Source organism: Ictidomys tridecemlineatus, chromosome 10, assembly GCF_052094955.1.
Source record: "Ictidomys tridecemlineatus isolate mIctTri1 chromosome 10, mIctTri1.hap1, whole genome shotgun sequence".
Classification (NCBI taxonomy): Eukaryota; Metazoa; Chordata; class Mammalia; order Rodentia; family Sciuridae; genus Ictidomys; species Ictidomys tridecemlineatus.
This window is the reverse complement of record NC_135486.1, coordinates 71,068,363-71,094,320: the sequence shown is the minus strand read 5'-3', so window position 1 is coordinate 71,094,320 and position 25,958 is coordinate 71,068,363. Positions and strand designations below refer to the sequence as shown.

Sequence of the window (25,958 nt, the reverse complement as noted above, 5' to 3'; positions counted from 1 at the left end):
TCGCCCACCTCCACTTTCCCTTACAAGTATTACCCATATGTTTAACTGTACCTGCTGGAAAAACAAGAAGTCTAGCTACTGTCACTTTATACTTGTATTTTATGTATAATGCCGCTACCCGATTTAAACTGTGAGCCCCATAATGACAAAGACTCACACTATGTCTTATATATTTGTGACTTCCATGGCATGAAAAGCTCATTCTCTGCTTGACATATTATGTGAAAAGTGACAAGCTGCTGAAAAGAAAAAATAGTAAAAAGTGAAAGTTTAAAAATGACAGTGCTGAAGCTAGATGTCACAGTGGCATGCCAGCATTGCAATGCCTGTTTAATTGAAACCTTGTAATAAAAGTTTAAATACATAAAATGTTTTTTGGTTTTTTTTTTTGTTTTTTATCAAAAGAACATCCCCCACTTCCCTGACCTGATGCATATGGAAGATAGGCAAGTGGAAACTGGCTATCTGTAGAGAACAGAGAAATGGCAGGTCCAACTCTGGTTGGGTTCCTCTTCCCCAGAAAATGCTCTGTGATTGAATTCATTGTCTCAGGTGAGCAGGACCCTACCCACGCTGGCTTTCTTCAGCACTTGGGAGTCCACGGCAAACCTCTGTGCAGAGAACACTCGTCTTGGTCTCAGAAGACAAGGAAGAGCAGGGCTTCGTGCCTTGGCAGCACTATGTTTTCCACAGTGCGTTCCATGGAGCGCACCTGCTCTGGAGAGGCAGTCAAGAATGCCAAAGGCCCAATCCGCTGCTCTGCACAGGAGTGGCAAAGGTAGCCACCCTTGTTTTCCTTCCTGTTGCTCTGGTGATAGATGAGAAAAAGAGGTAAGGGAAAAACCCAAGGATGAGGATTTTTCCTACATAGTGATCAAATACTGTCATAGCTGCCCAGGGACAAGGCACTATTAAGATTCTGATGTTTTCAGACATGTGCAAACCCTCAGAGGTAACAACTCCCACAGCACCATTATTAACAATAGACTTAACTCTATCAAAATTCTTTTAGGGTAGTAACTGCCATTTATCTAGTGAAGAGATAAAAAACTGGGGGCTGGGAGGGTAGCTCAGTGGGTTTGATCCCCAGCACAAAGAAGGAAAGGGGGAGAGCAGCACACCAAGAAAAAACAAACTGAGCCCTCTAGGTAAATAGTCCTCCTTTGAAGTGTTAGGTCACAGCCTCAACTACCAGACAGGAAAGCTTCAGCTCAGTCAGACAGTACTGCCCACCCTGACTCCAGATTATACTGTGTGACCAATGGCAGACCTCATATCTATGATGCTTCTCATGTCTAAAGCCCTTAGGAAAGATTACACAAATGTCTCCTTTATCTCCCTCACCCAAAATCCAGGCAAACACATAGCTCTCAAGCAATAAAATGCACATGACTGAACTAAATTCTATAGACAGAAAACATACATACATAAGTGATAGGCAGCTTCTTCATGGTGAGGACGGTGTCCACAGGGATGGCATTGTTGCACTGACCCACACAGCAGCGAACCACTCCAGTTTTTAAAACATTACTTGTCAGCTCTGCTTGCAAGAAGTATTCCTGAGAAGAAAGGAGGAAAAGATCAACAGCCATACCTCTGCTACCTCCTACTTGGAAACTCCAACAATTATGAAGCTGTAAACTCCCTTTGGACATATCCAGAATGAGAAAACCCCTGACTCTCCTGCTTTCCTTGAAGTTTCTCTAACTTCTTCTGCCGCCAAAACTGCTATTGCCAAGAGAGAATACTCAGGACAGTCTGATGGGTTTCCTGGTAAAATTACCAGTTTAAAAAACAATAAAAAAAAAAAGATTTAAAGGACAAACTTGTAAAAACTACTGGTTGCAATAGGATTTCAGGACTACTTCTGGGTAACATCTTACACTAACCCATCCCTAACTGCACCAATAGAAAATTATTTGTATGTTCACTTTATGACACAGGGAAGCTGAAACTGTAAACCTTAAAAAAAAAAAAAAAAACTTTCCCTAATCAACCCTGCATATTTGCATCCCCCCAGGCCACTGGCTGACAGGGGGCAAATGACCCCTTAAGCCTCAAGCTGCTTTATCTGTAAAATGCATAACAACATGGTATCTACTTTATATGGTTGCTATGAGTAAGACACATGAAAGTATGTTTAACTGTACCTGCTGGAAAGGTGGCACCCAGATAAAGTGCTGATCATCTCCTAAACTGACCACGGGGCCAGGGATCTGACAGATGCTGCTGCTCTCAAGGAACTCCACACAGTGCTGCTGTACTAACAGGGCTGGAAGTATTTGCCCATCAATAAATGATGATTTCATGTTTTCTGAACTAAAAGTGGCTATTTATGGATTTTTTTTCCCCACAACTATGCTGCATGCTTTGATTTATTTGTTTTTCTCTCTTGGAAAACCTGCCTACCTGCTACAGAAAAGAACAGAAAATATAAATACTCAAGTGTCAATCAATATTCACTGACAGTGGACAGTATGAAATCTTTCTTTAAAATAAAATTACAGATTTTGCTGAAGTCTCCCTTTGCCTGGTATCTCCATTCCCTTTCCCAGAAGCAGCCATCATCACGACTCTGGCATGTCTTCTTTCTGACCCATTGCAAAATAGTTCTTTGCCTTTACATATATGTTCAAGAACACAAGGCAGCATTTTATGGGTGTCACACTTTTTGTCTCCCTCTCACCTAGCCATTTTTCTCGAGTGCTATGCATAGAACTCAATCCTAGCACTCTTTTACATTTTATCTATCCCTTTCCTTAGCGTGGATATTCAAATTGTCTCCAAATATTTCCAGCAATGGCAATTAATATTTTTGTACGTTTCTACTGTATGAATTTTTCCAGGACTGGTTTTCAAATTTCCTTGACCCACTTACATTGACATTTTACACATGCACACATGTATAAGAAATTAAAAAATAAATATTTCATAAAATGCTACTGAACCTTACATGCAATGCATCCATTTTAAGATTTTATGCCATTTCACTTTTTTAAAAAAAACTTGTCATAATACACAATTAATAAATCATAATGAATTAACTACAACCTACACTTCAAAAAATACTGCTCTAGAGCAGCAGTGCAGTTTGGTCTCAGGGCTCTTTATGTTACTAAACATTAAGGACTCCAAGGAGATTATGTATATATGAGTTGTTAATATTTGTCATTAGAGTTTTAAACTAAAAAAATTTTGAAATATCCTCTTTAAAAATAATAATAGCCACTGGGCACAATGGTGTACACCACACCTATAATCCCACTAGTTTGGGAGGCTGAGGCAGAAGGATCGAGAGTCCAAAGCCAGCCTCAGCAAAAGTGAGGCACAAAGCAACTCAGTGAGACTCTGTCTCTAAATAAAATACAAAACAGGGCTGGGGATGTGGCTCAGGGATCGTGTGCCCCTGAGTTCAATACCTGGTACCAAAAAAACCCCAACCATATTAAACAACCATATTAAAAAACATGGTTTTAAACAACCATATTAAAAAATAAATAAATAGAGCTGGGGATGTGGCTTAAGCGGTAGCGCGCTCGCCTGGCATGCGTGCGGCCCGGGTTCGATCCTCAGCACCACATACCAACAAAGATGTTGTGTCTACCAAGAACTAAAAAAATAAATATTAAGGACGCCGAATGTACAAAATCATAAGAGATCCACACCTAGACACCTTATAATGAAGATGCCCAACATACAGAATAAGGAGAGAATTTTAAAAGCTACAAGAGAAAGGAAGCAGATTACATTTAGGGGTAAAACAATCAGGATAACAGCTGATCTCTCAACACAGACTCTGAAAGCTAGAAGATCCTGGAATAACATATTTCAAACACTGAAAGAAAATGGGTTCCAACCAAGAATCGTGTATCCGGCGAAATTAAGCTTCAGGATGGAAGATGAGATTAAAACCTTCCACAATAAACAAAAGTTAAAAGAATTTTCAGCTAGAAAGCCATCTCTTCAAAAAATCCTTGGCAAAACATTACAGGAAGAGGAAATGGAAAATAATAATGAAAACCAACAGTGGGAGGTAGGACAGTAAAGGGGGGAAAATAATCAAAGAGGAAAACAAATTAGGTTTAGTAACATTAATAAACAAATATGGCTGGAAGAACAAACCATATCTCAATAATAACCCTAAATGTTAATGGCTTAAATTCACCAATTAAGAGACACAGACTAGTTGAATGGATCACAAAACAAGACCCAACAATATGCTGCCTACAGGAGACGCATTTGATAGGAAAAGATATACATAGACTGAAGGTGAAAGGTTGGGAAAAATCATATCACTCATATGGATTGCGGAAACAAGCAGGAGTGTCCATACTCATATCAAATAAAATAGATTTCAAGCCAAAGTTAATCAAAAAGGATAAAGGAGGACACTACATACTGCTCAAGGGAACCATACACCAACAAGACATAACAATCATAAATATATATGTCCCAAACAATGGTGCAGCTATGTTCACCAAGCAAACTCTTCTCAAGTTCAAGAGTCTAATAGACCACCATACAATAATCATGGGAGACTTCAACACACCTCTCTCACCACTGGACAGATCCTCCAAACAAAAGTTGAATAAGGAAACTATAGAACTCAATAACACAATTAACAACCTAGACTTAATTGACATATATAGAATATACCACCCAACATCAAGCAGTTACACTTTTTTCTCAGCAGCACATGGATCCTTCTCAAAAATAGATCATATATTATGTCACAGGGCAACTCTTAGACAATATAAAGGAGTAGAGATAATACTATGCATCTTATCTGATCATAATGGAATGAAACTGAAAATCAATGATAAAAGAAGGAAGGAAAAATCATGCATCACTTGGAGAATGAACAATAAGTTACTGAATGATCAATGGGTTTTAGAAGACATCAAGGAGGAAATTAAAAAATTCTTAGAGTTAAATGAAAACACAGTCACAACATATCGGAATCTATGGGACACATTGAAAGCAGTTCTAAGAGGAAAATTCATTGCTTGGAGTTCATTCCTTAAAAAAAGAAAAAACCAACAAATAAATGATCTCATACTTCATCTCAAAATACTAGAAAAAGAAGAGCAAAACAACAGCAAAAGAAGTAGAAGGCAAGAAATAATTAAAATCAGAGCTGAAATTAATGAAATCGAAACAAAAGAAACAATTGAAAAAATTGACAAAACTAAAAGTTGGTTCTTTGAAAAAATAAATAAAATCAACAGACCCTTAGCCATGCTAACGAAGAGAAAAAGAGAGAGAACTCAAATTACTAGCATACGGGATGAAAAAGGCAATATCACAACAGACTCTTCAGAAATACAGAAGATAATCAGAAATTATTTTGAATCCTTATACTCCAATAAAATAGAAGATAGTGAAGGCATCGATAAATTTCTTAAGTCATATAAACTGCCCAGATTGAGTCAGGAGGACATAGACAACCTAAACAGACCAATATCAATTGAGGAAATAGAAGAAACTATCAAAAGATTACCATCTAAGAAAAGCCCAGGACCGGATGGGTATACAGCAGAGTTTTACAAAATCTTTAAAGAAGAACTAATACCAATACTTTTCAAGCTATTTCAGGAAATAGAAAAAGAGGGAGAACTTCCAAATTCATTCTACGAGGCCAACATCACCCTGATTCCTAAACCAGACAAAGACACTTCAAAGAAAGAAAACTACAGACCAATATCTCTAATGAACCTAGATGCAAAAATCATCAATAAAATTCTGGCGAATTGGATACAAAAACATATCAAAAAAATTGCGCACCATGATCAAGTAGGATTCATCCCTGGGATGCAAGGCTGGTTCAATATACAGAAATCAATAAATGTTAATCATCACATCAATAGACTTAAAAACAAGAACCATATGATCATCGATAGATGCGGAAAAAGCATTCGACAAAGTACAGCATCCCTTTATGTTCAAAACTCTCGAAAAACTAGGGATAACAGGAACATACCTCAACATTGTAAAAGCAATCTATGCTAAGCCTCAGGCTAGCATCATTCTGAATGGAGAAAAATTGAAGGCATTCCCTCTAAAATCTGGAACAAGACAGGGATGCCCTCTCTCACCACTTCTGTTCAACATAGTTGTCGAAACACTGGCCAGAGCAATTAGACAGACGAAGGAAATTAAAGGCATAAAAATAGGAAAAGAAGAACTTAAATTATCACTATTTGCAGATGACATGATTCTATACCTAGCAGACCCAAAAGGGTCTACAAAGAAACTATTAGAGCTAATAAATGAATTCAGCAAAGTGGCAGGATATAAAATCAACACGCATAAATCAAAGGCATTCCTGTATATCAGCGACAAATCCTCTGAAATGGAAATGAGGACAACCACTCCATTCACAATATCCTCAAAAAGAATAAAATACTTGGGAATCAACCTAACAAAAGAGGTGAAAGACTTATACAATGAAAACTACAGAACACTAAAGAGAGAAATTGAAGAAGATTTTAGAAGATGGAAAAATATACCCTGTTCATGGATAGGCAGAACTAACATCATCAAAATGGCGATATTACCAAAAGTTCTCTATAGGTTTAATGCAATGCCAATCAAAATCCCAACAGCATTTCTTGTAGAAATAGAGAAAGCAATCATGAAATTCATATGGAACAATAAGAGACCCAGAATAGCAAAAACAATGCTAAGCAGGAAGTGTGAATCAGGTGGTATAGTGATACCAGACCTCAAACTATACTACAGAGCAATAGTAACAAAAACAGCATGGTACTGGTACCAAAACAGGCGGGTGGACCAATGGTACAGAATAGAGGACAAAGAAACCAACCCACAAAACTACAACTTTCTTATATTTGATAAAGGGGCTAAAAGCATGCAATGGAGGAAGGATAGCATCTTCAACAAATGGTGCTGGGAAAACTGGAAATCCATATGCAACAAAATGAAACTGAATCCCTTTCTCTCACCATGCACAAAAGTTAACTCAAAATGGATCAAGGAGCTTGATATCAAATCAGAGACAAGGCATCTGATAGAAGAAAAAGTTGGCTACGACCTACATACTGTGGGGTCAGGCTCCAAATTCCTCAATAGGACACCCATAGCACAAGAGTTAATATCTAGAATCAACAAATGGGACTTACTCAAACTAAAAAGTTTTTTCTCAGCAAAAGAAACAATAAGAGAGGTAAATAGGGAGCCTACATCATGGGAACAAATCTTTACTCCTCACACTTCAGATAGAGCCCTAATAGCCAGAGTATATAAAGAACTCAAAAAATTAGACAATAAGATAACAAATAACCCAATCAACAAATGGGCCAAGGACCTGAACAGACACTTCTCAGAGGAGGACATACAATCAATCAACAAGTACATGAAAAAATGCTCACCATCTCTAGCAGTCAGAGAAATGCAAATCAAAACCACCCTAAGATACCATCTCACTCCAGTAAGATTGGCAGCCATTATGAAGTCAAACAACAACAAGTGCTGGCGAGGATGTGGGGAAAGGGTACACTTGTACATTGTTGGTGGGGCTGCAAATTGGTGCAGCCAATTTGGAAAGCAGTACGGAGATTTCTTGGAAAGCTGGGAATGGAACCACCATTTGACCCAGCTATTCCCCTTCTGGGTCTATTCCCTAAAGACCTAAAAAGAGCATGCTACAGGGACACTGCTACATCGATGTTCATAGCAGCACAATTCACAATAGCAAGACTGTGGAAGCAACTTAGATGCCCTTCAATGGACAAATGGATAAAAAAAAAAAATGTGGCATTTATACACAATGGAGTATTACTCTGCATTAAAAAACGACAAAATCATAGAATTTGGAGGGAAATGGATGGCATTAGAGCAGATTATGCTAAGTGAAGCTAGCCAATCCCTAAAAAACAAATGCCAAATGTCTTCTTTGATATAAGGAGAGTAACTAAGAACAGAGTAGGGAAGAAGAGCATGAGAAGTAGACTAACATTAAACAGGGATGAAAGGTGGGAGGGAAAGGGAGAGAGAAGGGAAATGGTGCATGGAAATGGAAGCAGACCCTCAGGGTTATACAAAATTACATACAAGAGGAAGTGAGGGGAAAGGGAAAAATAATACAAGGGAGAGAAATGAATTACAGTAGAGGGGGTAGAGAGAGAAAAGGGGAGGGGAGGGGAGGGGAGGGGGGATAGTAGAGGATAGGAAAGGCAGCAGAATACAAGAGACATGAGTATGTCAATATGTAAATCAATGGAAGTGTAACTGATTTGATTCTGCAATCTGTATACGGGGTAAAAATGGGAGTTCATAACCCACTTGAATCAAAGTGTGAAATATGATATATCAAGAACTATGTAATGTTTTGAACAACCAATAAAAAAACAATACTTATATTCATTTAAAAAATAATAAATAAATAAATATTTAAAAATTCTGTCTCTCTCTCTCTAAAAAAAAAATAAATAAATAAACAAACTTAGAAGAGTAGCATTATTTTGTATTTCTACAAATCTCCTTTAATACCTAGGTTTGAGAAAATGCAACTGGATTCTCATCTCTGATTCTACATTCAATCTGTGTTGCATCACATGTCAAGTAGCCTCTGGAGAATCCACTTATGAAAGCATCAGAGTGAAAAGCACAAATAACACCCTAACATCTGCAAACTCTATTATATGTTCAATATAGACTATAGACAGTGTTACATGTGTAATATGGGCTACTAACTGTGCATTACATATATAACATATATGTACCAGAAACACAGTATATATTGCACACATGGTATAAGTACTGTGAACATAGTATCTGTGTCATATAAACATAACACATACTGTAAACAGTGCATGTTACATACACAATATATACTATGAACTCCGTTTGACTTTGTAGAATCCAGGAAGTAAAACTGTATCAAATGTAATAATATACTAGGACTGGGGTTGTGACTCAGCAGTAGAGTACTCACCCAGCACATGCAAGGCACTGGGTTTGATCCTTAGCACTACTTAAAAAATAAATAAATAAAGGTATTGTATAAAACTACAACTAAAAAAAAATTTTTTTAAATGTAATACACTTTGGGGCTGGGGTTGTGGCTCAGCGGTAGAGCACTTGCCTCACACGTGTAGGACCCTGGGTTTGATCCTCAGCACTACATAAAAATAAATAAGTGAAATAAAGATATTGTATCCAACTACAAACTAAAAAATAAATATTAAATAAATGTAATACACTTCAATATGACAAAAAAATAGCTAACGTTTCCTTAACCTGTTAAAAACCATCTTTTGAGGTACAGTTATTGCTATTAATGTATTTTTACAGATAATGAAAGTGAAGCAAAGTGGTTAAGTAACGTGCCCTTGATCACAAAGGTGTGAGTGGAAGAACTGGGATGTGAACCAGACCTACATTCTTTACCATGAAGGTGAAGAACTCACAGAAGGGAAGGGTACTCCCTTTCATCCATTCAGCAAGCACTTGCTAAGCACCAACTATGTGCGAGGCACTGTTCTGAGAATATACTTATGAAATTTGGGTTAAGAATCTAAGATCTTGACGACTGAGAATTTGTCTTCTGTGCAACTAGTCTAACCCCACATCACTTTATACCCTCAAAAATGTAATGATTTCATGATTTGCTTCACTTCCTCAAAATCTTTTTATTTTGCTTATTTTAGGGTGCTAGGGACTAAACTCAGGACCTTGAGAATGCAAGGCAAGCACTCTATCACTAAGGTATATCCCCAAAACGACTTGCTTAAAACTTAAAAAGAAACAAATGAACAAAAAAAGCTTATGGTGATTACATTAGCTATATTTTCTAAGGGGATGCTGTAGTTTGAATGTGGTTTGTCCCCCAAAGGTTCATGTGCTAGAATCTTGATCCTTGGGGTGGCAGTGCTAAGGCGGTGGTACCTTTAAGAGATGGCGCCTACTGCAAGGTAGTTAGGTCATGGGGGCACTGTCTCAAAGGGGATTTATGCTGACCTCCAGTAGCCAGTGAATTCTCATGAGAATGGGTCATTATAAAGTGAAGTCACCCCATACACTTGCCCCCTTCTACATATTGCCAGTTTCCTTTCTGTACCTCCACCATGGTGTAATGCAGCCAGGAGGCCTGGCCAGGATTCTGCAAACATGCTATTTGGCTCTTTCAGTCATTGGAATCAAGCCAAATAAACCTCTTAATTTTTTAAAGTACTCTGCCTCAGATATTTTGTTGTTGCAACACAAAGTAGACTAACACAGGAGTCAAGAACAAGAAGGCTGCCTTACCTGTTTTTGGTTATAGAGGAGATCAAAATGGCTTATCAGTCCAGGTAGCAGACTTTATGTCTTTATGTCTCTAAAATGTCATATCCATGGCTCCACCATTCTCCACAGGCTTTTGAAGTCTCTAAATTAGTTCCCTCACCCCTCATCCCAGAGTCCTCAATATCCTCTATGGCCTGCTTTTCTTACCACAGGCTGGACTCAGCCATTTCTGCAACAGGATGTCCCCACATTTACTCACAGATTGCAATAAAGAAAAAGCAGAAGTATTGAACCTCATGCAAGATCTTTCAGACTTAAACATCTGTTTACCCAAACAGGCAGCTTCCCAGGACTTCCTGAGAGCAACTCTGTGGGCAGACAGATGTTTCCCTACCTAGTCTCATAAGGGGGGAACCATTTTTCTAGGTTCCGTATTCTTTTCTTCTATTGGGAAAATTCACTTTCTTCATAATATGTATGCCGCAGCTACTGACCAGTTTCCAATTAGCTTTAAAAATCCTTTTTAATTCTTATACATAACTAGTGGGCTTCTAAATGATGCAATCTCCATATTTTTTTCACAATAGGTGGAAAAATCACACTTGGGTTTGTCTTTACCCAGTAGCTCCAGTTTTAGAAATATATCCTCCACTGATCCCCTTTCTATTATTATTATTATTATTATTATTATTATTTTAATTAGTGCATTATAATTATATATACACACACATGGGATTCACTATGGTATATTAATACATGAACATACAACAGTTTGGTAGATTTCATTACAAATGTACCTTCAAGGTATACTGGCAAAACAGAATGACTCTCATAGCTAAGATTATGCACTTATGTCATAAGATTATGTCAGTAAAGTGACACAGACTACTGCTCAGCTGTGCAAGCTTTATGAACTGATGGTGATTTGCTTTTTTCTTTTTCAATACTGGGAATTGAACCAGGGTCTAGTGCAAGCAAGACAAATATTCTACCACTGAGCTACTTTGTTTCTTTTTGACTTAATTATCTTTTTTGAATGTGTGAATCCTGTTTTCAAAGTCAAAACTTTGTAACAAGTCTCATTTTACCCCAGGTTATTCTCTCTCTACCATTAGTAGATACTTGGGGAAAAAAAAGTTATTGATTTATCTTTCAGTACCTTTTGTAATATTTTCATATTCTCCTTTTGTAAAAAATGTGCCTTCTCTATATACTATTGTGTGCCTCATTTTGCCACTTAGAAGTGTGTGTTGAAATCACCATCAGAGGGCTGGATGATGGTGCACACTCGGTCAAAGAACAATTACAAAGCCTGTAGCTTTGTAAGGTCTGGGGCTGTGGTTACTTTCAAGAGGGAGAAAGGGTGCTTTGACTGGAAGGGCATCTGGAATAGGTGGTAGATCTGCTCTAGGAACACTGGCTGCATCATTTAAAACAGTTACATCATTTAAAATATTTATGTTATTTTACATACTTGTATTATATTTAACATCAAAAAGTTTAAATTAAAATTTGGGATTAGAGCTATCAATATGAACAATTTTTTTCTTTTCAAAAATGAAGATTCCCTAGCTCTGCAATATCAAAGGTTTTATTTTAACATTTTATCCGAATGTTTATTTGGATCCTGTTTGAATAAACTACTGTTAAAAAAAAAGTATTTTTGACATAACTATAAAAGTATGATTATGGATTGGTGGTAGGGGCTGCACATTATTATAAATTTCATATGAGAGACCATCTCAGCATCACTGAAAGAGCAAAGGATACCCTGATACCATGTGCCTCTGGATGTGAGGAGACACAGTACACAATCCCTATCATGGAGCATTCCTGCCAAAAAAAAGTTAAGCCTGAATCTAGGGAAACCTCTGTGGCTAACTTCCAGTTACAGGAAATCCAGGGTAGGCAATGGTAGAACAAGTTATACAACCACACAGGAAACAAATCTAGAATATGGACTATTCCACAGGACAACTGACCCAGTTTCTTCAATAAAACAGGGGCATTAGAAGAGGGGATGGGGTACAAGACTCCTCTGAATCAAGCAAGAGACTAACAACCAAATGTTTATTTGGATCCTGATTTGAACAAACCATTGTTAAAATGGCATTTTTTATATAATCATAAAAATATGACTATAGATTGGCATGAAGGAGCCATACATCATTATGAATTTCATAAAATGTGAAAATGGTACTGTAGGGCTAGGGATGTGGCTCAAGCAATTACGCGCTCACCTGGCATGCTCGGGGCACTGGGTTCAATCCTCAGCACCACATAAAAATAAAACAAAAATGTTATGTCCACCGAAAACTGAAAAATAAATATTAGAAAAAAAAAATGGCACTGTAGTTATGGAGAAAAAAGTCTGTTTTTTTAGAAATGAGTACTCCAAATATTTATAGGGGTGACTTGTATATGGTTGCTTAATGTATTGTTTTCTCAACTTTTTTATAAGTTAAAAAAAAAATCCCTCAAATTTTTTATAAGTTAAAAAAAAAATCCAACTTTACCCATGCTATGAAATGATACTATTGTTCTATAATACCCACCAATATGACAATTTAGTTTTGTTAAACGGCTAACCATTAGCATAACAGTAATTCTAGGAAAAAACTGTACAACAGTTTGTAAAAATATAATCAACATTTATTATAATAGGCAAGATTATTTGTACATAAAGATTATTATTCCATTTAACACCTTGAGGGTACTAGTTTAGAGATTAAGAAAAGTCAGACTTGGATCTAAACTAAAGCCAGCAAACTACAAGTATGCCAAATCTATACAAGCGCTTGGTTCTACAAATAAAGTTTTATTAGAACAGACACACTCATTCAGTAGCTTGTGTCCATAGCTGTCCTTGAGGTACAACAGGAGAGCAGAATAGCTGTGATAGAGACCATATGACTAGCAAAGTCTGAAATATTTACTTCCTAGCCTTTTTCAGAAAAAGTATGCAGATGACTCAGATGCCACTAACGATGCAAACTAAGCAAAAGGGCTTCAGTTCCAAGTTCTGATGCTTGGGTTGTCAAGGTAGGCCCAAGTGGAAATGTACCTAAGGAAAAATGTATCTTGAGTTCAAATTCCAAAAACATTCTTACCACCAAATACATCTATTTAAAGGAAAATTGACAAAGGAGTCATGAAACATAAAAGTGATAAAAATGAAACCTAATCAGTCCATAAATTTGATGTTTTTTTTTGAGATTTGATGTTCCCTGGACTGGTCTCAAACTCCTAGGCTCAGGTGATCCTCCTGCCTCAGCCTCCTCAATAGCTGGGGCTGCAGGCACACACACTGCCTGGCTTAATCTTTTGCTGTGCAAAAGACTTATCATGTAAGCATACTTTCCCTTTCAAGCTCTGATACTATCCTCCTCAAAAATGTGAAGAGGATGCCTATTTACGTATATGTTTGTCCTCTATCTCTTAATGTAGATGCAGGCTTTATGACAGCAAGGACCTGGCTAAGTAGCTGAGGCTGACTATGAACTTGTGATCCTGCTGCCTCACACTCCAGAACCACTAGGATTACTAGAATGAGGTACCATGCCCCGGCTCAATGCCATTCTTCATAGAACTAGAAAAACAGTCCTAAAATTCATTTGGAAGTATAAAAATACCCAGAATAACCAAAGCAATTCTAAGCTAAAAAAGTAATGCTGGAGATAACACACAGAACTACAGTAACAAAAACTGCATGGTACTGGCATAAAAACAGAAACCAATGGTACAGTACAGAAGACACAGACACAAACGCATACAAATAGTCACTGGATCCCTGACAAAGGTGCCAAAACCATACATTAGAAAAAAGAAAGCCTTTTAACAAATAGTGCTAGAAAAATTGGTTATCCATAGGTAGAAGAATGGGACTAGATATTTCTCTTGCACAAAAGTCAACTCAAAATGGATCAAAGACCTCAGAATTAGACCAGAAACTATGTAACTCATAGAAGAACATATAGGGTCAACAATCCAACATATAGGCCCAGGTCACAACTTTCTCTATAGGATTCCTTTATAAAACTCAGGAAATAATGCCAAGAGTTAATAATTAGGATGACATCAAACTAATAAGCTTCTGCACAACAGAGGAAACAAGAATGTAAAAAAAGAACCTACAGAATGAGAGAAAATCCTTGCTAGCCCCCAGTTTTTGTTACTATAACTCTGTAGTATAATATGAAGTCAGGTATTGTGTTCTCTTCAGCTTGTTATCTCTGATAGAGGATTTATATTCATAACATATAATGAGCTAAAAAAAACCCACCAAAAGTACAAATGACCCAATGGATAAGTAGATGAACTAAACAGACACTTCTTAAAAGAAGAAATACAAATGGCCCAAATATATGAAAAGATGTTCAACATCATCAGAAACCAGGGAAATGCAAATCAAAACTACATTCAGAATGGCAGACAACAAGAATACAAATAATAATAAATGCTGGAGAGAATGTGGAGAAAAAGAAACATATTTATTGTTGGTGGGATTGTAAATTAGTACAACCACTAAGAAAATCAGTATTATTTTTTCTCAAAAGACTAGGTATGGAACCACTATATGACCCAACTATCCCATTTCTCTTTACCCTGAAGAATTAAAGTCATCATACTACCGTGATACACACATAATAGCCAAACTATAGAAAAGTCTAGGTTTCTGTCAATGGAAGAATAGATAAATAAAATGTGGTAAAAATACACAATGGAGTTTTATTCCGCCATAAAGAAGAATGAAATAATGTTATTTGAATGAAATGTTATATGAATGAAAATGGATGGAACCTGAGAATGTTGCTAAATGACTCAAAAGGTCAAGGATCCTAAAAGTTTTCTCTCATATGTGGAAGCTAACAGGAAAAAGGAGAAGAAAGTTGGGGGAAGATCTCATGAAAATCAAAGAGAGATCAGTAGAGAAAAGGGAAGGGGTCAGGGGAGGGAGGAGAGAAATGAAAGGAGAAATATTGGGAAAGAATAGTGGCTGATATGGGCTAGATGATATTGTTATAATGTGTACATGTATGAATATAAGTAACAAGATCCCACCATTATGCACAATAATAACATACCAATAAAATAAGGGAAATGTTATTAAAAATATTCAAAGTATGACTATCAAAGTTGTTTTACCACTACTGACATCAGTAAGTGACTTTGAGACTTTGAACGTCACTCACTGTTTACTGTATAATCCAGTCATTGATAGCAATGTTTACACACCACAGCTCCACCTCTGTCTCACCTCCTTGAGAAAGCACAAGATAGCTCTTTGAATAAAGCATCCTGTTGTACAAAATCTTATGTTACGAAGACCACTTAAAAAATAAAAATAAAAAAAAAAACAGTATTTCTACTAAGTTTTATAGTTAAAGTTTGGATTTTAGGCTTGAGTATGTTTGGTTCAGGGAAAGACGGACTAAGTAATTGCTGTTAGCTCAAATTTGTTGACTATTCCAACAAGGTTGAAAAGATGCAATCATTCATACTCCTGACTGCAAAAGGCAAGAATGATAAAAACAAGAAAGGAGAGTAGGGACAGAGTTGTTTATAGGAGTACAGAGAGGTATGTGTGTGAATGAGCTCACTTTTCTGCATCTTGGCCCGTGACTTAGGTCAGGTACCTGCATGCTTAATTCATCCTGGAAGGATTAATCCCTTCTGGAAAACTACAGGTGGCAGCAGCAGCTGATATTTCAAATGGAACAGGGAGTGGAAGGCAGAATTTAGATGCAGAAAACATTCTTGCTGATTTTTTCCCCTAACAGTGTTGATGACTAACTGAGCAAAAGATAAATTAAGAAACACATGAAAACAATTGACATTTTAAATGGACCTTTTAAAATTGAACTGGGAAAGAATTTGGAAAGGAATCATACTTTTTTCAATGGTTTGAACACCTCTTGCTCTAATGACTGTCCTCTGTACACTGAAGAAACCTTTTCTTCTTGTCTGATATCCTGATCTAAAGCCCTGCAAAGGCCTACAGGTGAACTCTCATTCAAACCAAATAAACTCCAAACATTTCACATTCCTCTTACCCCAGCCAAAGTCAAAATGTTTTCCAGTGATTTGGTCATTATGAGACGTTTCTTGGCACGAGTTACTGCAACATATAGTAAATTCCATTCATCCTCAGAAAATGACTCTAAAGAAAGGGGGAAAAGTCAACTCAAAAGCTTGCTTAGAAAAACTTGAATTACCATCTAAGAGTTTTCAACCCCTCAGTCACGACCCACCCAGTCAATTCACTCAAGATTTGTTAGGTACAGCTATAGAATTTTCCTATAAATATCAACTGCAAAAGCAAACAGAAACTTGGCACACTAGTGGTACAAAATACTGGGTTTTTTAGCCCTGCTACAGTAAATGCTGGGAATATGTTGACTGATTACTCAATATCCGCAATGAACCAGATGGATACTGATTACAACACCTGTGAGGCGAATGGAGAAATTGCATTTACAGGTGTTACGTGATAAAAAAGAAACCAGAACTAGATTCAAGTCTACAGTCTCCAATGCCAGGGCTCTTTCCATTTCTTTTTGCTGTCTCTGTACTGACAGCCCAATCTGGAAACATCTTACACTGGCACAGGACAACCAGGAAAGAAAAACCACATTTTGTAAGTCTGTGGTGTCTGCTTATCCCTCTCATCTCAGTCTCAATACCAAGCACAACAGAGCATCTGGTCTTTAAACAGAGTGAAAGCTACTTAACTGTACAATTTAAATGGGTGGACTATGTGGCATGTAGATTATATCTCAAAAAAGCAGTCATCAAAAAAAAGTATGGCCAGGTATGGTGGCACATGCCTGAAATCCCAGGGGCTCAGAGGATGAAACAGGAGGCTCACGAGTTCGAAGTCAGCCTCTGCAAAAGTGAGGCGCTAAGCAACTCAGTGAGACCCTGTCTCTAAATAAAATACAAAATAGGGCTGGGGATGTGGCTCTGGGGGTGAGTGCCCCTGAGAGAGAGAGAGAGAGAGAGAGAGAGAGAGAGAGAGAGAGAGAGAGAGAGAGAGAGAAGAGAGAGAGGAGAGGGAGGGAGGAAGAGAGAGAGACAGAGAGAGGAGAGAGGAGAAAGAAAGAGAGAGAGAGAGAGAGAGAGAGAGAGAGAGAGAGAGAGAGAGAGAATATAAACCAGAAGGGGGAGAAAAAGTAGCAGCAAAATAAATATCTGCCCCCTCATCCCCCCAAAAGCAGCTGATCTCTCTCAATTGTACCTACTCTCTTCTTCCACTCTGATTTATGTTCTGATTTATGGTTGTCTCCCCACTCTTATGGCTAGTTGCTAGAGAGAAGGAATGTCAGTTTTTTTATTTTCATCACTTCAAATGTTTTTATTCCAAGATTCAAATCAAACAAAGAACCAATGTTTAGCGTTTAACAACTAGCCTTGAGTATAAACTTATTAAAAAGCAGACAATGATAAAGAGTGCTAGTTCAACTTATGATTTTGATATTTTTAAATAAAAGGAAAGGGAATTAATGAAAGAAAAAACACCTCGGAAAGCAGGTGAATGGAGTGCTTTAAAGCTTTTCTGAAGCAGGGACACCCAATGGCTGCTGATGACAATGTGAAGGTGAAGAGATATGTGTTGCGAGGGCCACTGTGAGCATAACCCTAAGAGAGGAGGCCCTGTGACAGTTTACAGTTTGATTTTTTCTAAGAACCATAGTGTTAAGAGTCAAAAGTTTAGGACTAGGAGGTGTTTCTCTCCTTATGGAAGAAACCTACTAGGAGGCCACAATCACCTGATCAAAACCAAGACAGTCACAAGGAGCCATCTAGTCATCTCCTAACTACTAAACTAAGGGGATCCCAAGAGCAACCAGTGTCCTTACCAACTCTGAAGTGAGGAAGCTGGGCAAGATTATGCCTGGCACAAGGCACTTTCACAAAATCATCCAAAACGTGAACGGTATCAAACTCCAAGCCTTTGGCTTTGTGCACAGTGCCTAAAATGTACTCTAGAACAAAAATACAGTGCTCAGTTAGATGGACTTTGAAGGAAAAGGACAGAAAAAAGTTTGTTTTCTGCATGCAGCTCTGTAAAAGAGAAGGAGGAAACTAGGCCCAAAAAGTGGGAGGGGAAGGACTGAGAAGAAAAGTAGAAAATGAGTTTCAAAAGTACCTCAGGAATCACATCTGTAGCACACAGTGACTGTCCCTACCCCTGCATGTTACACAGGTAGGGCAGAGGCCCAGAAGAGGGCTGCTCGGTTTGCCTAACGTCACAGGTGGAGGAGTTAGGACTAGAAAATCCCATTCTACTGACTTGGAAGCAGAACAGCAATAAAGAGCCCTATGGCTCTCCTTTCTACCAATTTGGTACTTATTTATTTTATGTGGAGACAGGAATTGAACCTGGGGCCTTGTCCCTTTTCTCATAAACAGCCATCCAAGGTCATAGCTACTTCATGCAGGTAAGAAGAACATCCCACCTCCTCTTGAAGGGAGGCAAGAACCAAGTGCTTTCCTTACCTGCAAAGTCCCAGTCTTCTATATGGCACTTTCCTATCCTTTCCACCAGTTCTGGGATCCTGGTGCTATACTTTTCAACCACTGCGATCTTTGCTTCAAGCTCCTTGTCCTCAGCAGCAGTCACGTACCTCTTGAAGCCACTGAAGCCTTCTTTGTGTACCCACCTTCGGATGAATCTATCTTTAATGACGAGGTTTTCTGAGGAGAACACAGTCAGTCAGCAGGTGCAGGCTCCCCTTACTCTAGCTGCACATTCCTAAACAACACAACAGTGGGTGCTCTGAGACGTGGGACACCCAGGTTCCAGTCCTGACTGCATCACTACCTCACTGTGTGTCCCTGGGCAAGTCAGTGCAGCAGCCTCTCCGTCTCCAACTGAAGATCCAGAGCCCTATACTCTAGATCCTCACCTACTTCACAGGGATCTGAGATAGCACCATGAAAAGGGAAAGGAAAGCGCCATAGAAATACCAGAACATATCATCTGGGGCCCACACAGAGTGTTAATGTGTAAAGCTGCCCAGGCATACAGAACGATGTGGGGGAAGACAGCATCTGGGACCAATGCTGACAAGTAATGAGACCACCAAAAGGTGGTCCTGGAAAAGTCTATCAGTAGCTCTAAAACCCGGAGGCCTCAGGCATCCCCCTCTTCAAGGGAAAAGAGCAACACTAGCTGCCCTTCTCAGGAAGGACAAGAACACTGTCCAAGACTGACCTGTGCCTTCCCCATCCCTGTCTCTCCAGTGCTGCCTTCCACTGCTCCAAAGCCAGGTAGGTACTCACGTTTCTTCCGTTCTTCCTCTGGCTGAAGAAGGATCCAAATATCAATGATTCTGTCCAATCCAAATGATTTAATCCCCTGAAAAAGTTTTTTGGTGGGATTTTTATTTTATTTTGTTTTGTTTTCTTAACAAAACAAAATAAAGCAAATGTGGGTGTGGGATTTTGAAATGAGATGGTTTCTTGGAAACGTATCTCAAATTGCACCCAAAGCATCACAGTGAGCGGGGAACTTCATCAACTGCAAAGCACTGGGATATAATGTGACCTTGAAACTCAAAATTATCAAATTTTAAGTTGTACCTACTACCTCAAATTCTTCATGTGTTTTTAAGAAAGGTAAAATATAGCTGCATGTTGTTTTCTCATCAATAAAAGGGCAATTTAAGTCTATTCTCCAGGAATGTTGCAAGGAAGAATACAAATGATAACTGAATCCAAAGGGTTGAGTACTTACCACCACTGTTTGTTTTGAGAAAGAACTAGAGAATACCTACAGGTCCAGATAATTCTACGATTCTAAAAGCTGGCTCTTGGAGGAAAGGCCTGCTTTTGCCACAGCTTAGCACTGTTCTAGTTGAGGACCACCTGCTGAGCACTGGCCTGGCTCCAGCACTTGTGGGACTCCATGCCTGGCACAGGAGGCGTAAGACAAGGGCTCTCCACTCCGAGGGCTTTTCATATTTTGAGGAGGGACATGTAAAATACTGACATAAAATGGACACTAAAATAAAATGATGTACATTATACCTCTCAACTAGAGATGTGATCAATAACACATGAGACAGGCAGTGAATAGAGGTAAGAGAGGGAATGAAAACAACTTACTTTATATCATGCCTGGCATAGAGATCCCAAAAACTATTATTCTCTTACAATAATGAAAGTGGCTAGATTACGCTGTGTCTTCTAGAGGATATTATAAAGCCATTGCAACAGCAATGAAAGAAAATAAGTTTATGTGTTGAGTGAAAAATCGTATGCATTTTTACACACACCATTTATGCAAAACACACATTAAGGACAAAGACAAAAATAATTAGCAAAAATCATAATTATCATATGAAATACTTGGATTTTATGATTCTTACTTTTAGTCTCAAAGTTTCTATAACATGACTATATCATTTTTATTTAAAAAAGAAAGAAAAATTAAAACACCATTTGATTTTGATTCACTATTTACTGAGTGTCTAGCATGTAGTAGGCCCTGAAAAATATTTTTTTTCACAAATAAGTAACTTATAGTCATAGTTCTGCTTTAGAGTTAAAAATGCTAAAAATATGTCAGTTAATCCTAACTTCCCTGTGAAACAGGTAAAGGAAAGGAACTATTTTTACCTTAGAGATGGAGAGAATGAGGCACACAGAAGTTGTGACTTGCCCCAAGCCACACAGGTCAGTGACAGAGCCAGAGCTAGAATCCAGGTGTTGAACCCCATGTGTTGCAGAGTAACAGTGCTGTCAGCTCAGCTGTTCTCATACTAATTGACAACACACAATCAGAAAAACCTCAGGTGGCCAGCAGCCTCAATGCACAGTCAAATTTAAAGAAGAACTTCATTTTTCAAAGAGTAGAGGAAAAGATCCTCAATCTTTATGGGGTTTCACTTATTAGAAATATTTTACTAGCATAATTAGAGTGGCCAGAAGTAAAGACTTGAGTCTCAGTGCAGCCTGGTGAAGGGTCAAAAACCCAAATGCTTTCCTGCATAATCAGTCTAATGAGGTTGAACATTTTCATTGGGTATGTTTCTTTGTAATGTTTCTGTGAATGAAGCAGTCAACATAGATTTACTCTTACCCCAATCAAATGTATCCTTGAAGGTACTTCTCCTTCAGTCACCCGTACAGCTTCATCAAACACATTGGCATTGGTCCGAGACAACAGAGCCACTTGTCCCTTTGCATCACCCCTAATGCCACCTTTGAAGAGAGAGTACAAACTCAATGACAAATCAAAACAAAAAGGATAACTAATTTTGTTAAAAAAAAGAAGAGCTACTGAAAACCTTACTCTGATGGTTTCCTCCAACCAAAGTCTTTTTCCTCACTCTCTTGCAGACATCCAAGATAGTAGCTCCCACATAAGCTATTTCCACACCAAATCTAAAACTCTGTTGGAAACAATAAAAGGAATTAGCAACCCACCTAGATGCATGTGGGCTCACTTCTATCACTGCCAAGGAAGCCTGACTCATTCTACATAGGAAGGGGTGCGGAAATTGCCAATAAATAAAACTATCTGTACCCAAACAGGATCCTGGCAATCAAAAAATCACTAACTTTTTATCTAAGTGTTAATGATAGCATTTTCTATCTTGAAACCCTGAAATGACCTATTTCTCTCCTCACTTACCCCCATAACCAAATTTTGACAATGCTTCATCACCCTATCTATATTATCTTTTCTTATTCCTGCCACTAGCTTTGCTGAACTCACATACTTCACGTTTCACCTTTTTGGCCTCTTACCTCCAATCTCCTCCCTGACAAATGATTCTCTCCCCCTTTGCTACATTAATCTTTTCCAAACACTTTTATTTTACCACTTCCTTGATACCAGAAGAACAATATATATATGGAACAAAGATGTACTTTCACAATTCCAAATAATTTATAAAGATATTCCAATACTTGGTTCTCAAGTGTGGGCTCAGTATAGGGGCTTCCTTCCCCAGCATGCAGCATGGAGAGGAACAGCTTTACAGTGGAAAAACCTGACAAACACAACCCTAGCCAGACGATCAAGGTCAATATCCAGTCCTACCCCATATTGATAATATGAACCCTTGATACCATGTGATAAATATGTCACTTTTACCTCTGTGGCCTTCCTTCCCAAACTAGAACCCTAGTGTAACCATGAGGGGAAAAGAAAAAAAAAAACCCTCAAAAATTCCAATACAAGAAGTAAAATCAAGAATCAAAAATGAGATGGATTCAAATTAAAAAGCTTCTTCTTACAAAGGAAACAATCAATAATGTGAGGAAAGAGCCAACGGATCAGAAGAAAGTCTTTACCACATGCACCTCCAATAAAGCATTCATCTCTAAGATATCAGAATAACTCAAAAAACTTAACACCAAAAAAAAAAAACCAAATAACCGAATCAATAAATGGGCTAAGGAAGTGAACAGACACTTCACAGAAGAACAACTATAATTGATTAACAAAAATATGAAAAAGTGTTCAACATCTCTAGCAATTAGAGAAATGCAAATCAAAACAAAGAATTCATCTCACTCCTGTCGAATGGCAATCATCGAGAATACAGGCAACAATAAATGTTGGCAAGGATGTGGGGGAAAAAGGTACACTCATATGTTGCTGGTGGGACTGCAAATTGGTACAACCACTATGGAAAAGAGTATGGAGATTCCTCAGAAAACCTGGAATGGAACCACCATTTGACCCACCTGTCCCACCCTCAGTTTATACCCAAAGGACTTAAAATTAGCATACTATAGTAATGCAGCTACATCAATGTTTATAGCAGCTCGATTCACAACAGCTAAACTATGGAACCAACCTAGGTGTCCTTCAGTAAAAGAATGGATAAAGAAAATGTGGTATATATATATTCAACGAAATATTACTCAGTTTTAAAGAAGAATGAAATTATGGCATTTGGGGGGGCTGGGGATGTGGCTCAAGCGGTAGCGCGCTCGCCTAGCATGCGTGCGGCCCGGGTTCGATCCTCAGCAGCACCACATACCAACAAAGATGTTGTGTCCGCCAAGAACTAAGAAAAAATAAATAAATGTTAAAATTCTCTCTCTCTCTGTCCCCCTCTCTCACTCTCTCTTTAAAAAAAAAAAAAAAAAAAAATTATGGCATTTGACAGTAAATGGATGGATTTGGAGAATATCATACTAAGCGAAATAAGCCAATCCCCAAAAAATCAAAGGCCTAATGTTTTCTCTAATATGCGGATGCTAATTCACTAGAGAAGACTAGTGTTACCTTAGATTAGGTAGAGGGAAGTGATAGGAGGGGAGGGGAGGGGAGGGGATGTGGGGATAAGAGAGAGAACCAAACAGACATTATTACTTTATGTATATGTGACTACATGACCAACATGATTCTACAACCTGTACACTCAGAAAAATGAGAAATTATATCCTATCTATGTATATCAAAGTGCATAAATGCATTCTTCTGGCATGTATAACTAATTAAAACAAATAATTTAAAAACAAATTCCAGTACAGAGCACATTAAAAATACCTGCCCAGTACTTCTCAAAATTATTAAGGTCATCAAAAACAAGGAAAGTCTGAAAAACTGTCACAGTCTTTTCCAAGAAAAGCCAAATAAAACACAATTATATGTAATGTGTTACCCTAGATGGGATCCTGGACCAGCCAAAGACACTACTCAAAAACTAACAATCTGAATAAACTATGGAATTTAGTCTTGTAATGATGTATCAATACTTATTTATTATTTGTGGCAAGTATTCCTATTAAACTAAAATGTTAAAAGTAGGAGAGGTGGATGAATAGATAAAAAAAAATGTGGCATATACATACACATACAACAGAATTTTACTCAGCAAAAGAAGAGAATAAAATCATGGCATTGCAGGTAAATGGATAGTGTTAGAGAAGATAATGCTAAGTGAAGTTAGCCAATCCCCCAAAAAACAAATGCCGAATGTTTTCTCTGATATGAGGAGGCTGATTCATAGTGGGATAGGGAGGGGGAGATGAATTCTAGATAGGGAAGAGAGGTGGGAGGGAAATGGAGGGGGCAGGGGATTAGCAAGGATGATGGAATATGATAGACATCATTATCCAAAGTACATGTATGAAGACACAAATTGGGTGTCTACATACTTTATATACAGAGATATGAAAAATTGTGGTATATATGTATAATAAGAATCGTAATGCAAAAAAAAGTACATGTATAAAGACATGAATTGACATAAACATACTTTATATACAACGATATGAAAAATTGTGCTCTATATGTATAATAAGAATTTTAATGCATTCTGCTGTCATGTATTTAACAAATCAATTTTTTTAAAAAGTAGGGGAAGGGGAGGGGCTGGGGTTGTGGTTCAAGTGGTAGAGTGCTCACCTAGCACACATGAAGCACCAAGTTTGATCTTCAGCACCACATAAAAAATAAAAATAAAAAAATAAAGATATTGTGTCCACCTAAAATTAAAAAAAATGTTTTTAAAAAAAGTAGGGGAAACTGAGGACAGGGAATATGAAAATCCTCTGTACTATTATCTCAAGTTGTTTGTAAATCTGAAATTATTCCAAAAAAAATAATGTCAATTAAAAACAAAACTATTCTGAGCTAATGCCACCCTAAATTACTATAGCAGATGGGAACTCAATAGAACAGTCACAGAGAAGTCCACAGACCTCTCAATAACATAACAAAACAGTGGAGTTTACACTTTAATACAAATGATACACATCTCCTCTAAGGACAGAGTTTATTAAAAGCAGTGGTTCTCAGCAGCTGGTCTCAGGACCCTTCACATTTTCACAAAATACTGAGACCTCCAAAGAACTTATTTATGTGATCTATACCACAGCAGACACTTGAATCTACTTTTTCAAATCATTATTATATTTTTCAAAAAAAAAAAAAAACAACAAGAGGGGCACAGAGGCATTTTTTTTTTTTACAAATCTTTTTAACACCCAGCATTTCACATTTACATCTGCATTCAGTCTGTTGTGATACATTATCTTGACTGAAGTTTATGAAGCAAATTCAGCCTCACACAAATGCTTAATAGGAAAAGTAAGAATGTTTCATCACCTTTTTGCATAACTGCAGACACTGTGAGTGTGTCATGTTCACTGTGGCAGATCCATAGTTTGCTAAATTTTAATTTTACTTGAAAGTATGCATTTTATCTTTGGCAACACACATTTATCTAGTTTCCTGAAGTCACTGCTCATCTCACTCATCTTTGAGAAAATGCCAAATACTCAATTCCAAATAACCACAGATGGTCTATCAGTTATTCTTTCAAGTAAAAACCATACAAGAAAAAAGTTTAGCCCACAACTCAACTAAAACAGTATTTTTACTAGGAAACCAATGGGCTTCAGTCTTTAGTGGAAATACTTTGTATGTATTTCTCACATCAGCACACAGAATATTAAGATGTACTCAAGGGTCATCAGGTCATGAAATTTAATCATTATGGCTTGCTCCATCACCAAGGTCATTCTTAAGTGAAATGCTTTTTTATATTCTTTAATTCTGAATGTATTGAAAGAATGTAATTGCTAGTCCAGTTTGGTGCCAAGGCCTTGATTCATGATAAGGCCTTGACACCACCATTAGCACAAAGTGTCAACACAGCAGAAAAGGCAAATAACTATTATGAAAAGTTTTGACTATGCTGACTTCCCGAGAATCTCGCTTTGAGAACTACCGCTTAGCA

The 25,958-nt window shown here is 37.7% G+C and overlaps 1 protein-coding gene across 4 annotated transcripts in view; it reads right to left on the bottom strand.

The window, feature by feature from the left end:
- Positions 1-296: 296 nt before the first annotated feature.
- Fbh1 (F-box DNA helicase 1) overlaps positions 297-25,958 on the bottom strand; it is a 54,666-nt gene continuing 29,004 nt past the window's right edge. For all 4 annotated transcript variants that reach the window (XM_078023168.1, XM_078023171.1, XM_078023169.1 and 1 more), the window contains 8 exons: positions 21,548-21,647; positions 21,335-21,456; positions 19,534-19,609; positions 18,748-18,945; positions 18,108-18,233; positions 16,302-16,408; positions 1,428-1,559; positions 297-808 (listed from right to left, as the gene is read on the bottom strand). In XM_078023168.1, the coding sequence (XP_077879294.1) occupies positions 638-808; positions 1,428-1,559; positions 16,302-16,408; positions 18,108-18,233; positions 18,748-18,945; positions 19,534-19,609; positions 21,335-21,456; positions 21,548-21,647 (1,032 nt within the window). In that variant the 3' untranslated portion in view covers positions 297-637. The remainder of the gene's footprint in view (positions 809-1,427; positions 1,560-16,301; positions 16,409-18,107; positions 18,234-18,747; positions 18,946-19,533; positions 19,610-21,334; positions 21,457-21,547; positions 21,648-25,958) is intronic.